Source organism: Dermacentor silvarum, chromosome 10 (assembly GCF_013339745.2).
Source record: "Dermacentor silvarum isolate Dsil-2018 chromosome 10, BIME_Dsil_1.4, whole genome shotgun sequence".
NCBI classification, from domain to species: domain Eukaryota; kingdom Metazoa; phylum Arthropoda; class Arachnida; order Ixodida; family Ixodidae; genus Dermacentor; species Dermacentor silvarum.
Window position 1 is genome coordinate 96,138,871 of NC_051163.1, and position 17,445 is coordinate 96,156,315.

At 48.7% G+C, this 17,445-nt stretch overlaps 2 protein-coding genes across 3 annotated transcripts in view; both read left to right on the forward strand.

Moving 5' to 3' along the window:
- The window catches only part of LOC119466324 (uncharacterized), a 683,885-nt gene that overhangs the window by 492,918 nt on the left and 173,522 nt on the right, over positions 1-17,445 (forward strand). The gene's annotated exons all lie outside the window — the stretch shown is intronic.
- The window catches only part of LOC119466322 (PE-PGRS family protein PE_PGRS26-like), a 471,155-nt gene that overhangs the window by 416,546 nt on the left and 37,164 nt on the right, over positions 1-17,445 (forward strand). For both annotated transcript variants that reach the window (XM_037726824.2, XM_049656764.1), the window contains exon 2: positions 7,455-7,580. In XM_037726824.2, the coding sequence (XP_037582752.1) occupies positions 7,508-7,580 (73 nt within the window). In that variant the 5' untranslated portion in view covers positions 7,455-7,507. The remainder of the gene's footprint in view (positions 1-7,454; positions 7,581-17,445) is intronic.

Genomic DNA, 17,445 nt, shown 5'->3' on the forward strand with positions numbered 1-17,445 from the left:
TGTAGTCAAGATTGCGGACGTATCTTGGGGATAAATAGACCGTTTAATGAAACCAAGTGTTTTTGATGGGGCTGCGACTAGTTTCGTGATGTGTTCTGACCAGTTTACTTTGTAATAAGGACACCTAAATATCGGTACGAATCAACACATGAAAGGTTCATGGAGTTTAAAGAGTATGAATAATTTAGGATGGATCGCTTTCGCGACACTTGCATACTTTTACATTTGGAGGCGCTCAGTTTCATCAGCCAGAGGGCGCACCAGATTTCTATAATGCTGAGGTCTTTCTGCAGAAGAAACTGGTCAGTGGTACAAGTTAAGCGACGATAAAGGACGCAACCGACCGCAAGAAGGCAAATTCAGGACGAAATACCACTAAGGAGGTCGTTTACAAAGATTAAGAATAAAAGTGGCCCAAGGACAGAGCCTTGAGGTATGCCTGAAATAACATTGGAGATATTTGAGCGATGGTTGCCAACAACAGTAAACTGAGTGCGGTCTGAAAGGAACGAGGAAATCCAGGAGAGTATTAAGGGATCTAAGGAGAGGGAGGAAAGTTTAGCCATCAGACGTTGATGTGGGACCCGGTCAAAGACTTTAGAAAAATGTAGGTAGATAATGGCAGGTTTGAAATGAAGAATCTATGTTTAGGTTAAGGTCGGTGGTGAACTCCTAAAGCTGTGTATCGCAAGAAAATCCAGAGTGGAAACCATGCTGCTTGGGAAAAATTAAAGAATTATTGTCCAGATGCGAAGTGACTTGTGAGTAAATGATATGCTCTAGCATTTTACAAACAATACATGTTAATGAAATTGGGCGGTAGTTTGACGGATCCGAACGGTCGCCTGCCTTGAAAACCGGAACAACCTTGCTTAGTTTCCGATCATCTGGGATTGAAGAAGTGGAAATTGATTTACTAAAGAATATTTGTAATATCTGGCATGATACTTCCTTAGTGCCTTTTAGTGTCTTTGTAGCTATGTCATCACGTCCGGGAGTGCTAGATGACTTCAAGTTATCAATAAGTTTAGCTATGCCTTCAGCTGAAATGAAGAAACTGGTCAGTGGTACAAGTTAAGCGACGATAAAGGACGCAACCGACCGCAAGAAGGCGAATTCAGGACGAAATACCACTAGGGAGGTCGTTTACAAAGATTAAGAATAAAAGTGGCCCAAGGACAGAGCCTCAGGCTGAAATTATCAGGCTGAAATTATGACTGTGATTGCAGGGTACATTAAGGACTGGTTCCTGAGTAAAAACGGATGAGAAGTAGGTATTCATAACATCTGCACAGCGATCAGTACCGATGTTTGAACCATCTTGGCCATGTGAAATAATATTTTGTGGCGAGTTGTGATTTGGAAACGGTACCTTCCATAATTTTTTGGGGTTATTTCGAACGATATTCTGTGAGTCTTTATGAAAAAAAAATCTTTTTCGATCGCCTTAAAAGATTCGTATAGGCATTCAGAGTACCTGTCCCATTTCGATTGGGAGACTGCATTTTTGGCGGCCCGATAAAGATGCTTTTTTATTTAATAGCCGTCGAAGAGCGTTAGAAAACAAGTGCTTATCAGCATCACCACGAATGTAGATAAGAGGTACATGTGATTCCATTAGTGACAGTATTTCTTCCTTGTAAAGCAACCAGTTACTATTATTTGTTTGAGTATAGGCACTTTCACGGAACTTATGAAGAAACTCTACCAGATCCTGGTTAATTTTCGCATAGTCGGCTTTGTTATAGACACGAATATGTTTTCATGACGGCTTGCGGGTAGGGATTGAAACGGCCAAATTAAAAAAATAGCAGGTTGTGATCACTAAGGCCCCTAGTGCACGAGAGATCCTGACAACTCTGGTTTCGAGACAAATACAAGATCAACAATGTTGGTACCACGCGTTGGAGTTTGACAGACTAAACAAGATTGAAGGTAAGAATTAATTCTAAAAACTTTTTTGACTGGCGAGAACATGCCGACAACTGCTCCAAATCGATATCGGGATAATTAAACGTCCTTCGTAATTACCTTTACATTTCTGGCGTCCGCGAGACAGGACTAAGCTCTTTATTACCATTAAGAGTTTCACCTTGTTTGTGTGCCGTGGCTGAGGAATGAACCCGGAAAAGTTAATTTCACTTAGCGAGGAGCTTAGCATGCCTCTTGAGGAATTTCTGAATTGGTTTGAAAAAGATGTAAGCTATGACAAAGCTGAACTAACAGAGGACAGAGAAGTGTTGCGAGAGTCGCGTTCATTTGAGCATGCTAAAGATGTAGCGCGAGAGCTCCAGGCTCGTGAAGAAAGATTGACTAAGACGGAGGATTCAGTGCGTGAGCTCCGGCTGCAATTGTTACAGCAGTAATCGCGCATGCTCGCTTCAGAAGAGCTAGGCAAGGTCGGAGTAGTGGAGGCGGACGAGAACGACGCGGGAGTCGGAAAATGGCTGACAGTTGGGCTGAACAATTTCCATGTTAGCCGTTGTGACGTCGTCAACCAAGCGGGACTTGACAATTTAAAATCCGAGCTAGACAGGTGTAGTGACGGGGATGGCTGCTGGGGAAATTTTGAGAATGCGCAATGTGAGGATAGAGAGTTCGCGTCAGTAACGGTGTATAACGCCTGCCGTGAAAACGTTATCAAGTCAAACGGTCTTGATAAAGTTAGTCTCGATGAAGACTTGCGGAAGGCATCTACTGCCAAAATCCTAAGTAAGATGACATTCAAAGCGGTATCTCATCAAGCTCTCTACCACGAATGGAAGCGTAGTAAATGCTGCGCTGATAGCCTTAATGGCGAATGTTCTGGTTGGTACTGGTTCGAGCATCATACAGAACAAAAGGATGGCTTAGAGCCAAGAATCGTGCCTCTGAACGTAAGGTAAGTGGCACAAGGTAACACCTCAGAAGGAGTGGTTATGAAAAAGTTTATGAGCTTGTGTGTAGACTCTGGCAAATGTCTACAGCCATACAGAAATGAGGCCATGGAGCGAGTCCGGGAAAAGCTTGCTTACAGGTGGGGCGCAGGATGCTATAGGGTTGTGTCCCGAACGCGAGGATGTCAAATCAAATCATTGTTTTTATGAGGGTTATGGCCAAACAGATTTTGTACAAAAACAATGGGAGCATCTAAGGGCTCGATACGAAAAGATATAATGTAGGGCAAAACGTGGAACACGTTGTTCAATGTAGAAGGGAGATCTGTGATCAGCAGCGTAGTGAGAAAGTAAGGGCAGTAGAAACCACTCAGAGAAGAGAAACTTCAGAGAGAAACCGCGCAAGAAGCGGTTCACGGGAAAAGGTTGTTCCATGTCTGAAAATTTGGCACGCCAGCTTGTGCTCCCAAGCAATATAAGAACCTTGGTCCCAGGTGAATTTCTTGCACTGCGTCTAAGAAAGCAGGTCCGGTTTAAAAATGTTATATGTAGAGAGAGTGCCGGTAGAAGCTGGCAGCGCAGCCGCTGTAGAAAAAAAAAAGGGTTCTTGTATTTCTACAGTGCGTTCCACTGTTTCATCGATGGTGTTCAGTGTTAGAGGAGGTAGCGATGAGTGATCCTCTGTTATTGGTACTAAGTTCGGTTGCATATTTTTTTTATGAGTGTCTGGCTGTATATGAGATAGCCTATATTGTGTGCAACCTGTTCGTAGACTGATGTATTGTGTTCAGGGCTTCGGAAAGAAATGTCGGAATTGCCCCAAGCCTGTTTGCACAAAATACAGCCCTTGTAGATTATGGTTTAGACATTTGTAACGCCAATGATACTGAGCCTAGCGAGCATGAAAGGGGTTGTGACAATTGGTGTTGCTTCTTTTTATAGTTCTTTTTCCATTTTTTTTCCATGTTTAGGTTTGTACTGTTGTGACAGTGTTTAATTGTTGGAATGTTAGCGTGGGGACAATTAACCACTTTCTGTACTTCTGTGGTTAGGACTCGAGTGTTCTTTCGCATGTGTGATTGGGTGTATCAGACGTCTTGTGAGTGTGTCTTCATCACTGTGTTGCGGTGTTTAGAAAAAGTTGTTTTTACCGAAACAACTTTCTTGTGTGGGAGGTGATTGTGATGAATGAAAGAAAACGACGCCGACGACGACGAAGTGTGCACGCGTTCTTTCGCGAGTGGACCACGCATTGGAGTCATCCCGCCAAATCAGCGATTGATTGATTGAATAACTTTGATTGTGTCAGTCGCGTATTACGCGTATTAGAACGCGCATTAGCACGTCGCGGGCCGCTCCCACGTTGCACGACAGCGAACAGGGGCTCAATTTTGGCAAAAGTACAAACACTACCATATCTCCAAGTTTATTGCCCGCTAGGATGCCAGCGATGGCCCAGTGGTATTTCGAAGATGCGTCGTACCACGATTGGGCCACGTATGGCGAGCGCATGGCGAAATGCTTCGTGGCGAGAGACGCGCCTAGTCAACGGGAGACGCAAGACAGCAGGCCGACGTGTCGGACGCCGACAATCAAGGCTCTAAGGAACACGGCCGTCCCTGGAGCTGCCGCCCGACCGTTGCCCTTGGCCAAGGCGTTCGCCAGCACGAGTAATGCAGCTTGGAGCGTGGCGTGGCCTGCTGTGATACCACTTGCCGCGAACATTGCGTATCGCGGGCAAGGCGTCTCCTCGGTCAGCTGTTCGGCGGAGCACTGTTCGTGGCCTGGCTAATGGCCGCATATGCGCCGAGCACTGCGGCTCGAGCGCAAGCTGTCCGCTGGGCAGGCTGACCGTTCCTGCAGCGTGCACTGCGGCTCGGATGCAGGCTGACTGCTGAGCAGTCATTCCCGATTTGTCAAGAGCCATCTTCTCCTCACCGTCCAACATCGAGGCATGTTTTATGTCGTGACGTCATCGTCCCTCACTCCGCCAACCTCTCCTCTCTTGTCCACGTACTGTGAGCTGCTACATGTTTTGAACTCTGTTTCTCGAACTCATAGTAACCTAATTTTTAGCATATTATGTGTGTGATGTGCGTAACGTTCTGCCCGGGGGTACTTTGCCTTTTGTCATAAATGCAGTTTGCATTTTGCATCCCGAGTCAGACTGGCTTTTCCTGCGTCCTTTTTCCTCATCGCGCGGCACGACAAACGAGTGTGACGAACGTCCTTCGTAATTACCTTTACACATGGTATACATGGACAACGCGTCGTGCAGTGGTGGTGGTTTGTCTGCCGAGGATTGCCTCCCACACTGCTTGCTGTCGTGCCAACTGAGCATGGTGCGTTTTTCCCGTTGACCTTGAGGTGGTGCGCCGTCGATGTTTTCCATCGTTGACGAACAAGAAGCGTGACTTAGTTCAAACCAACGTTGCTAGACTAGCTTCAGTTCAGAAATTCGGTGGCTTTTCGCGGAACCGCCCACCCGCCCGCGCCTTCATGGCGCTGCCGTTGCACCCAGCGTCCCTTCACCACTAGCCAGCCACGCGAACTGGCCGGACGAAACACGCGGTGCAGCGTTGGTCTATTCTGTGGTTTGTTGCTGACGGCTGATTTCAGGAAGCATGTCATCCGCGAAGTTGTAGCCTTCACCGCGTTTGTTAAGGATATTAGCAGACAATGCCGACGTGCTGCGTTCCTGACTGCAACAAGCGGCTATCGAACGATGTCGACAGTTCGGCGCGCCACTTCTTGTGTGCTCCCAGCAATGCGACACTTCGCTCGGCGTTCAACAGAGCGATTCCTCGTGCCGACCGGGAACTCTGCGAAATCCATGGTATGTGATTTACATTTTCATGAGCGGGACGTCTTAAAGTGTTTGTGCATATTATCAATGGACAGACGGTTGAGGTGCCACGAGACAAGTGGACACTTGCCGAGGGTGCGGTGCCGAAAGTGTTCCCGAACATTCCCTCGTATCTGTTGAAATACTCGGGGGGGGGAAGGAGGGGAGGCGAACGAAGAGATGTTTGGTGACCTGTTCCGGGCCATCTTAGAAGAGCTGTCAGAGAATACGCCGAGTCGTGTTGTGTGCCCCTTGCGCTTTCAGGAACTGAGTGCACGCATCATTAAATTTTTATCAGCGGGGCTGTTTAAGCTTTTTGCTTCCCCGCGTAGTGTTAGCAAAAACTCGCCTAGGGATGACGCCACTACGCACAGCTGTGCCTCGCATTACCTTGCGATAGCCAAACAATAGCTAATTAATTATCGATCAATAAACAATAAATTCCGGAAAATTCTGGGGATGACTCGGTAGTGCTTATTCTAGCTCAAATACGTGGTCAATACCTTGTGATAGCCAATCAATAGCTAAATGATAATCGATCAATAAATTCCAGAAAAGCATAATCCGTAAGGCGAGGACCAGCTTGGTGCCGATGAGCTCCGCTGTTTCCTCAGTATTGTGCCACTTGTGAAAGCTACGCTAATTTTTATTCAGTCACGCGCATGCATACACGCATACCTTGCAGGATCCTTGCATAAAAATGCATTCTTAGCAAGGTTCCTGTAGCAGCGGCGGGGATTCAGTCTTCAAGTAAAGGCAGCGAGGAAATGTGCCAAACTGCTGTAGGTGGAGTTGGTTTCCACGTAGACCGAAATCATTTGCCTAGATTATGTCCCTTCTGACAGTTTAAGCTTTAGCTATATATAGGGGCATACAGTTGTTTTTTCCTTTGTTTTGTTTAATAAAGCATTCATTGGTTTACAAGAAAGTTGTGCTGTTACTTTTGCGGATAGCAAATTTGGTCTCGCTAGCTGACGTATGACTACCCCAGATCAAAGTGTTAAGCAAGTAAAAGCAGCGAGAAAACGTGCCAAGCTGCTGTAAGGGAAAAGGAACCTGCGTGAAAGGTTTAGGCGGCAGCAAGAAACACACGACAGTTAAAAAGGCAGCTTCTGCACTTCATCGTATGCGTTCCTTCCTACCGTGCAGTTTACCCGTCTTTCAGTATGAACCAAATAGCCCGATATATCTTATTGCTGTAGATGGATACCGCTTTCGCATGGTATCACTAGAACGACAGCGAGCGTGAAACACGCGCAAGCTGCCCGTCCGCATGAGCTCAAGGCTGCGGCGAGGCGTCTGTTGTGGAGAGCGACGGAACGGCGCCGCCATCTGGCGGCTGCCCAAGAAGTGGTGAGAGCGGCGGTAAGCGCAAAGGCGGAGAGTTTTTACAACCGAAGCTAGTCTAGTAACGTTGGTTCAAACGTTCTAGAACCACGTTCGCGTTGTGTTTTCGCGTGTGCCGTGGCGTCGGTAGGTGACGTGCTGGTTGACGCTACTACCCCCCCGATTGCGGCGTAATACCCCGTGCTTGGTGAATTCTGAGTTGGCCGTCGATCCGACGGGTGTGCCGTGCGCGTTTGTGTCGAGTTTGTTACAAGGTTACCGCGACTAAGGCGTGACGTATTACTACCGCAACAGAGGAACGTGAGGATTCTCGCTTCGCTTGGCGTGGTATTTTGGATTCGCTGCGCGACATTGCCGTTCCTACCTGCCACGCCCCGCCGGAGTAGTTATTTTCTCCCTGCGTTGAGCGTTTGGTTGCTCGACCGAGAGGATTCCTGACATGGCACGCGACGGCAGCTTCTGCGGGCTTCCGGCTTTGGCGGCGACGGTGATCGTCCTCGGCTGTATTGTCAGTGAGTGTTTATTTGTTGGACCGTCCTGTTTCGGCTGCGTTGTTTTCGCGAGCCTCCGAGACCCGTCTCACAGCGCGAACACGGCAGCTCGATTTAAAAAAAAAAGAAAAAAAAAAAAAACAGGTGCTCTTTGCCGCGTGCATCGAAAACGGTGTCATCCGCCGCGGCTCACCACCCGGGGACAAAAAAAGACGCATAAAAAAGCCGGGCATCGGCATAGAAAATTCGTCAGGAACGCGCTCGGAACGCCGTCGCGCGTGGAATCTGACCTGTCCCAACCCCGTCAGCTAGCGGGCACAGAGGACCAACCCGCATAGGCAATTGCGTGAGTCAAAACACCTCGCCTGATTTAACCTTCACCAGGAACATAGACAATGCCATCTTGGACAATACGGAACTTAACGTTGGGAGTGATCATTACATTCTCTCCAATACGGTACCCTCCAGAGGCTGCACAGGGAAAAAGCTAAAAATTAAGCAGACTAAATGGAACGTTTTCCGGTATGTTCGGAATAGACGTGAACGCGCACCCATTACAAACCTTGAAGAGTGGATACAACTCTTCTCAAAGACGCAGCTAACTCAACCACGGATTTAGAGCAGTAGGAGTACGGGGCCAGCTCCTGATGCTAAATGGGTCCACTGTGGTCGGAATAAGCACGATTTTGGCCTCCTTACAGTGTTGTGGAACCACGCCCCTCTACCATACCTGTTCTAGGTGTTCGTCGCTTAGGTTCCGGATCATATAGCATTTGTGAGCTGACCAGGTCCTGCAGCAGTATTTTTCTTCGCAGCTTGCGCTGCCGCAAAGAGTTCTGCTTTAGCTATCGGGGCGTCGAGCACTGCGTTTTCTTGTCCCTTGTATGGTTGGATGCGTGGGGGAGTGGTTACCTCGCCTACGTACATATATGGCTTAGTGAGGAGGTCCTGTTCTGTTCCCGGAAATTCTCCGCCAAGTTCTTGAAGGGTGGGGTTCGTGGCCATTTCGTTTTTCCTGGCGCCATTATGCTGCGCAGTATTGCCCATGCCTTGGAGATGTGTAAGGTCTCGCGAAGTGAATCGCGAAAATTCGCCCAACTCGCTGCCTCTAATGGTTGTGCGTAAGCGTTTGCCGGATCGAGTATTTCCGCGATTCTATGGCGCAGTTTGCAATTACGTCGCTGTTTTTTTCCATGGCTCGGTTAGCCCCCTTCTTTCCCACATATGCAGCAGATGGCTGTCAACTACCGGTGTTTCCGCTAGCGCTATCCGCTTAGATGTTGCTTTTACAGCTACGTATACGTCTGCTTCGGCGCAGCGTTTGCCAACGTGGAAAAGAGGCTCCTCCCCAGCTGGCGCGACATCACTGCAGAATTGTGTTTACGTTTCGCGGTATTCGAAATGTAGGTGTCTGGCGGGTAGCCATCTTTTTAGCGAGCCTACATGCAACGCTGTTTTTGCATGTAGGCATGTTGCATGTAGTAGAGCACTTCACGGCCTCGTGCTTAACCGAAAGCACGAGCCCGGCCCGGCCCGTGGGCCGGGCCGGGCCGGGTAGCACAGTTTTTTTACGTGCTCGGGCCGGGCTCGGGCACGGCGTGTGCTTTTTGACTCGGGCTCGGGCCGGGCTCGGGTTTTTTGACGCGGGCCCGGGCCGGGCTCGGGCTTTCTGGTGGTGTGCATGTAACGTGCAGCGAGTTATTCTCGGGCGTCTCAACTCTAAAAACATTATTTTTCGGTCTCGGGCCGGGTTCGGGCCGGTTTCGAGTCGGGCTCGGGCCGGGCTCGGGCCTAAGGTAAAGGGGTGGCGGGTCGGGCCGGGTGGGTAACGTAAATTATTTCCGGGCCCGGGCCGGGCCCGGGTCTCACAATAAAAGTTTTGATCGGGCTCAGGCGGGCCGCCCAACGTAAAAACGGGCCCGCGCCGGGCCCGGGCTGAAAAAATCGGCCCGTGCAGTGCTCTAGCATGTAGGCTCCCTACATCGTTTGACGCCCCGATTTCCCGACCTCGACAGAACACATCGGGGCCTGCTCGGTGGTTTGTTTTTTTTGGGCGGGGTCGATCGTCGAGATGCACGCGATGTCGATCGTCTGGTCGTCCTTGTTCGTTAAGAAAGCCGACACCGCGGTTTCCAGTCGTATGCCGAAGTTGACCAGCGCGCGCTGCCGACTACGAACTTGTCGTGGTGTGGGGAAAGGCCTATCTTTCTCGTTTTATTGCGATAGCATTTATATGGACACTCCAAAGCGGATTTCTGCCGTCGGTGTCGTTGTCGCCGTGAGGTTTCGTATGACGTCAACAGCAATGAAATCGTCGCCGTGGTTCGGACGCTGTATGTGCGAGTGAAAGGGCGCGAGGGACGCGCGCTTTCCCGGGAAGCCTACGCACGTCGGAGAGCGAACGCGCGTTCTGCGCCAGGCTCCCTGAAGGGCTGCAGAATAAAGCGTATCTTTCCTCCTTTACAATCACCATATATAGAGAGCAAACGCGACAACTTCCGCCCCGCATAAGGCAGTGGGGGACGGGAGGGAGGGACTTTTAGCTGCGGCACCAAATGCGTATTTGTATAAAAACGTTGCGAGGCGAGAAGGTGAGTAAGATTTCCAACGCTGCTCGACGATTGTCCCATTCTGATCTCGTCGAAAATCTCTGAGCCGCCCCCAGAGGCACCGGCAGCAGTCACCAACGCCGCGCGCGTTCGGTGCAAGCGCGGGCAAAATGCCGACGGCGTCGACAACACTTCTACGCGTTGCTGGTGCTGCTGCATGTCCAAGTTTATACAGCTGATAAAACTACTGTCCTTAATCTGTATAGCTCTCTACTAATTTGCTATCGCAGTTGATGCTTCGCCTTTCAGGTGAAACTGCGACAATTTTTTTCTTCCGGGGAGCCTTCGGACGCTGCAGCAGCAAACCTGTTTGCCGGCCGCCGTGGCATCGCTCGAAGCGCGGGCGCAGTACGTACTACGACTGGCACGACCGTTCGTATCTACGCTGCCGTGGAATGGGAGACGTAGTCGGTACTCTCTAACGCCGGACTGTCATCGGCGATGATGCTGGCACCCAGGAAGCTTTGTCTCCGTGCCGATGCAGTCGTTGGCTCTGTGATCTCGCGTGATAGCGCGGCCTTTGAACTCGGCAGCAGCAGCGGGTGCTTTGGTCGAGCCTGTTGCGAGCTCGAAGCGCCCGGGATGTCGCGGAGACGAACACTGCGCCGTGGATGAGCGAATTTAAGACGTCACTGCGAACGCTGCGGAATTCATGACAACCACTGCGAACACTACGGAAAGGGTGGCACCGACTTACCTAACGCTGCTGAACCCCCAAGTGCCGACGGCTTTTCATGGCGACACATTTGAAGACGTGGAAGACTGGCTGGCGGAGTTCGAACGCGTGGCTGCGTTTAACGAGTGGGACAACAACGCCAAACTCAGGAACGACTACTTCAGCCTCCAGGATGGTGCTCGCATGTGGTTTATAAACCGCGAATGTGCCCCCTCATCCTGGCCTGAGTCCCAGCGTAAGCTACTGGAGACTTACTCCAGCTCCGATCGCCGAGAAAAACGCATGGATCCTGTTTCAGCGTGTATACTATAGCAGCGTATACGCGACAATATGAAAAGGAAGTAATACGTCCTAATCAGGCTAAACCCGCTAAGGAGAAACTCTTGGATAAGCCTCACAATGTTAAGGAGAAGCCTAACTATGACAGATGGTTCATGCTGCAGGACCCTTTCGGTGTCGGTACTACTCTGCTGCTGTGTTAAGGAAGCCGATATAAGACAGACAGCGGCGGCATAAATTCTGTATTGAAAAAAGCTGGCAGATCCCACGCCCTGTGGGAATCGATGTTGTACGAAGCAGTGTGCGGGAGGGGAGCCTGCCAAGTTTATGAAACGACCATGAGAGCACCAAGACGTAGACGAATGTTTCATGACCCACATGACGCGCATGTCATGACATTCATCTCATGAGTACTCAGGAGTCCCTGTAGCTAGACCTAAGAGACCTGAAGGCTACCTTAGTCATGCTCATGACTATGACTTCAACCATCAGTGTTTTAGCTTTCCTTCACTTTGCACCACATCTGAACCCATTTCATCGGTTTTTGAGTAGTATTCTTTTTTCGCTGAGTCATGGACATTTTTGCGGAGTCATGGGTCACGACTATGGCGTTTACCACCATCCTTTATTGTTTCCTTCACATAGTACCACGTCCGAACATATTTCAGTGGTTTTTGAGTGCTAATATTTTTTTTGCTGAGTCATTATTCTTTTTGCTGAATCATGATGATGAGTATGGTGTCTACCATCTTCCTTTAGTACTTTGTTTACTTAGTACCCAAGTCAGAGCCCATTTCAGTGGTTTTGGAGTGGTAATGACTTTATCGGTAGGTGATTGTCATTTTAGGCAACTGTTTCATGACCTACATGACACGCATGTCATGATATTCATCTCATGACATATCATTTATATTCGTCATACACTGTTGTCATATTATGCCGATTTTGGTACCTACGAAATTAGCGAGACGACCATGAGAGTGCCAAGACACAGGCAGCCGTTTCATGACCTACATGACACACTTGTCATTATATTCATGTCACGACGTATCATTTATGTCCATCATACAGCTTTGTCATAATATGCCGATTTCGGTAAATCCCAAGTCAACCAAATGACCATGAGAGCACAAAGACGTAGGCGGCTAGATAGATAGATAGATAGATAAGATACTGTTAAAGTGGCAAATGTTCGTCAAGAAATGCTTCGCACTTAAAACACTTGAGTGCTCCAATTTAGGTACAACCATTATGGATTCGTAGTTTTGAGTGGTAACAATTATACCAAATAAATGATTCTATTTGTCATTGGGAAGCTTAATCTCCTATCACAAGGCTTGTCAAGTGCAGTCTGTCAGAGAGGGCTGTCTTTCCAGTAAATATGTACGTGCTCGTGCACATTATCACCAAGGTCCAGCGCTGTGTGCTCTGAGCTACCCCAGACTGCGAGGCGTCAACTTGAAGAGCCCTCAACAGTGCAAAGACATGAACAAACCGCTTAAACAAACCGTGCATTTCTCTGAGTTTAGCTGGCTCGTGACTTCAGGTTTCCTTCGCCAGAAAAGACGGTGCCACTCTTGGAATATGCGTCGATGGCGTGGACACGAAGGCCAGAGATTGCGGCTGTCGTGTCGGCGTTCACTATCGAAGACCCGGCCTTGTACCGGGCCTCCTAATCGCGCAGCTGAAACTGCGCATAATGCTGTTATCATTGACCTTGTGTACGTTTAGGTGTTTATATCTGAGCGTTGCGGTGTTTGCTCGCGTGTGTGTTTGCGCTCTGCCCTTGTGTCACACTTCCGTGAGCGACACGTCACTATGGCTTGTTTCCCATTGCAGATTACACAGAGGTCGACTGTGTGACAAAGGGGAACCTGTTAGCCAGTGACAGCTCTCACGAACCGAGAATGAGCAGACTGGTAGACTGCGGAAGAAAGGATTAGTAACAACTTGATGAGGGCTAGTTGGTTCATAGTTGAGCGAAGGTATGAAGTAACAGCGCGTAATGAAGAAGGACGAGAAAGGAACGAAGACCACAGGACAAGCGCTGACAGCGGACAGCGCTTGTCCTGTGGTCTTCGTTCCTTTTTCGTCCTTGTTCATTACGCGCTGTTACTTCATACCTTCGAAGAAAGGATCTTGCAGATAAAATATCCGCGACGCACAGTGTCACAAATTTTACCTGTAGATCGTATAGCTGGTGTTAGGCCATCGGTCTCCTATCAAATCCCTTTTGCGAGGAAGGAACAAAATGCGTGGCACACTCCGGTTAATGGGAACTGGAAGCATGGGATTCGCATATCCAAACAATTCACAACATCAAGGGCTGTCCTAAGGGAAGCTCTAAAGTTACGACACGACAGATGTCTTGAGCGGCGGGACGTTCTTGGAACAGGACGTCTGCTTTGCGCGCTGCTTTAGCGTTTTAAATGCGACGCATTTCTTGGCGAACATTTGCTACTTTGACAGTATCTATCTATCTATCTATCTATCTATCTATCTATCTATCTATCTATCTATCTATCTATCTAACTATCTAGCCGCCTACGTCTTTGTGCTCGCATGGTCGTTTCGTTAACTTGTTAACTTGCTATGTACCAAAATTGGCATACTATGACAAGAGTATATGACGAACATAAATGATATGTCATGACATGCGTGTCATGTAGGTCATGAAGCAGCCGCCTACGTCTTGCTGCTGTCATGGTGCCTTCGTTAACTTGGTAGGTACCGAAGTCGACACAGTATGATAGGAGTGTTTGACGAACATAAGTGATAGGTCATGACATAAATGTCATTACCTATTATGTTGTGGCATGTATTTATGTCATGTGGGTCATGACAATGACCCAGCGAAAAAGATTAACATTCGAAAGCCACTGAAATGGGTTCTGACGTGGGTACTAAGTGAAAGAACCACTAAAGGATGATGATCGAAGTCATATTCATGACAATGACAGAGCAATAATAACAATGACTCAGCGAAAAAAGATTATCACTCAAAAGCCACTGAAATGGGTTCTGACGTCGGTACTAACTGATGGGAACACCAAAGGATGATGGTAGAAGTCATAGTCATGAGCATCACTCAGCAAAAATGACAATGACTCAGCAAAAAACATTAACACTCACAAGCCACTTAAATGGGTTTGGATGTGGGTAGTAAGTGAAGGAAACACTAAAGGATGATGGCAGAAGTCATATTCATGACCATGACTGAGCCCAAATGCCAATGGCGCAGCAAAAAAAGCTTAACACTGAAAAACCACTGTAATAGGTTCGGGCGTGGGTAGTAGTAAAGGAAACACTAAAGGACGACAGGATATATATATATATATATATATACACTCGCACTCCCAGGGTTCGTTCTAGTTGTAAAAACATAAATGCCTCAGAAAGTGGATGGTAAACGGCGCCGCGGTAGCTCAATGGTAGGAGCATCGCACGCATAATGCGAACAAGTGGGATCGTTCCCCACCTGCGGTCAGTTGGTTTCATGCGATAGCAATTATACGGACACTCAAAGCGGATTCCTGCCGTCGTCGGCGTCGAGGTCGTCATGAGCTTCCGTATGAACTCCAGCGGCGATGAAATCGAAGCCACACGCCGTATGCTGTATGTGCGATTGAAAGCGCGCAAGGGACGCGGGATTTCACGGGGAGCGAACGCACTGGGTAGAGCAAACGCGACATCTTCCGTCGTGCGAAAGGCCGTGGTGGGACGGGGGGGAGGGAGGCGACGTTTAGCGCCGGCACCAAATGCGTATTTATATAAAAACGTTGCGAGACGAGGAGGTGATAAAGGCTTCCGACGCTGCTCGACGAGTGTCCCGTTCTGATCTCGTCGAAAACCTCTGAGCCGCCGCCAGAGGCACCAGCAATAAAACCCCTATATAAAAAAGTAGCGACACTCTCCTCCTCCACCTTCCCTCCTCCTCGATTCTCCTCTCTTTCGCGCTCGCTCCTCGACCGTGGCGCCGCCTACACCGCTCGAGCGTAGCAGACGACCTTTCGCAGAGTGAATACGCGCTTAGCAAGGCGGTGCGTTTGAGCGTTTGCGTTTGCTTTCTAGCTTCGAGTAACTTCGTGTACAGCATAGAATTTCTGTAAGGAGGGTTATATAAATTCAGTGACTGTAGGTTTTCGTTTATTCCTGCTTTGAAAACTTCTTTTAAGTACCTAAACGAGCGCCAACGCCGTACCATGACGACTCCGAATGTATAGCGTGCGCTACAATTAGGTACGTAACATTTTTCAAGCGCGTGTCGCAAGATCTTGTTGCGAATTGGTGTAAATAATAAGTTTGTGATCGAATGTCAACATCTTGGCCTCCAGCAAGCCCTCGTTAACCTAAATAATCCGCACCGTCCATACCATGTGAATTCGCGACGCGTATCAGATGACGTAAAAAGGCTGATAGAGGACACAAACAATCGCTGCTCTGAAGGTTCGATGGGGCATTACAAGCTACAAAGCTGCCTACATGCGTGCTTGCCAATCTTATAAGCACGCGCCAAGGCTCGGGGTGGGCGCTGGTCCTATTATGTTTCTAGTGCCTCATACTCGACAAAATTTTGCGCGGCCGGTCATCCAGTCGAGACTCTGCGTACATAGAAAATGAAATCACTTTTTTAGCATTCGCTCGCGAAGCGGGAAGGCGGTAACAGCGCTTCACTCAGTCTCAAACTAGAGCATAGTGAGCTTACGTTCAGTAAATTATTTTTTAAGGTTTGTGACTTGTCACGTTAGCTCGTCCGTTCACGAAGTGACGTACTTGTCGCGAACAGAGTTGCATTAAGGTGCATGCTTTGGGAACGGTTGCGCTCGCTCCGAATTTGCGAGATACGACTTTAATGAAGTGATGACGCGCGAAGAATTGCTGCGCTGTGACACAGCCTAATTTGCGCTAAATTAAATATTTTAGTAGAGGTCAAAATGATCTGAAACAGCATTCGAGTTGGTAGTCCATGGTTTATTTTCAGCATAGATGAATTACAGGTATGCTTTTACCGTCACAAGTCTGTGTGCATAATTACACTTAGCAATACCGGCATTGCTCGCATGCATGAGTTTAAACAAGTGCAAGATGCAGTTTTAGAAGTTTATTAAATCACATTCACTGCAGAAATGCTTTCATTTAAAGCACAATAGACAACCGCTAACTATTTTTGACAATAAATAATAAATTAACATAGTTGCATTTACGGCGAACGTCCACATTTGAGAAAGGCAGCTGTATGAAGAACAATGTAATGTTTTTTGTCAATTCAAGGTGACATATCTTCAGGAAGTTAAAATGGGCACTATCTACAACATAACTCACAACAGGTACTTCATCACAAGCCAAGTACAATCAGAGAAGAAAAAAAACTATTAACCTTGGACTCGGCCGCGCAACGCTTGAAGCAGCGAAGCTGAGCGATCGTAGCCCAGCATTTTCCGGAAATGTGCGCGAACTTTTCATCTTGTTACTCATGATGATGATAATTTCTTTTCGCGCGTCAGGAAGTCATGGTTATGGAAAATGCCTTGAAGCGACGTTGCACTTGCCACAAAACTTAGTTTAACGCATTCTCAAACTTAAACAACAAGGAAGAGCAACTGTACCAACGTGCGCTCCTCGCCAGTCGGTAGACGCTTATCAAGCGAAAATGGCGACGGAGCGTGATCGTAAACAAACGCAGCCACCGTCCGGCGGCTCGGCGGTCCACGTGATGCCATTAGGCCAAAACCAACGCGGCGTCGGCCTCGGACAGAGTGTGCGAGGAGGCGGCGGCATTCTTCAAAGCGTGACGCTACTTTTTTTATATAGGGGCTTTAACCAGCAACAGTCACCAACGCCGTGCGCGTTTGTGGCCAACGCGGGCAAAACTCGACGCGTTTCGTTCTGATCTCGTCGAAAATCTCCCAGCCGCCACCAAAGACGGGAAACGCGGTTGGCGTTTGCCTCTTGCATGGTGTGGTGCATCGGCTCCGTCAATTATTGACGAAAGCGATGGTCAATATCGTGCAATCCCATCAATTGTGCGTCCATCGGACTCCAAAGGGTCCCGGCACCCGAGGACACCAATCTCACCCAAGTGGGTCCATTCATGGCAAACGTAGAGCGGTTTTCCTTTCCGGCCTCGCGTTGCCGACGCAGAGCCGAACGGCTACGGCGGCGCGCGGGTGAGAACGGACCGGTCAGCTTGCAAGATGGCGGATCTTTCTGCTCAGCGCGGTTATGATCCCGACGCCATGGCGCGGGCGACGATCCCGGACCCCGAGGGACAGCAATCTGTTGCTGCGGACCCCATCCGCAACGAACTCTATCGCATGGTTGC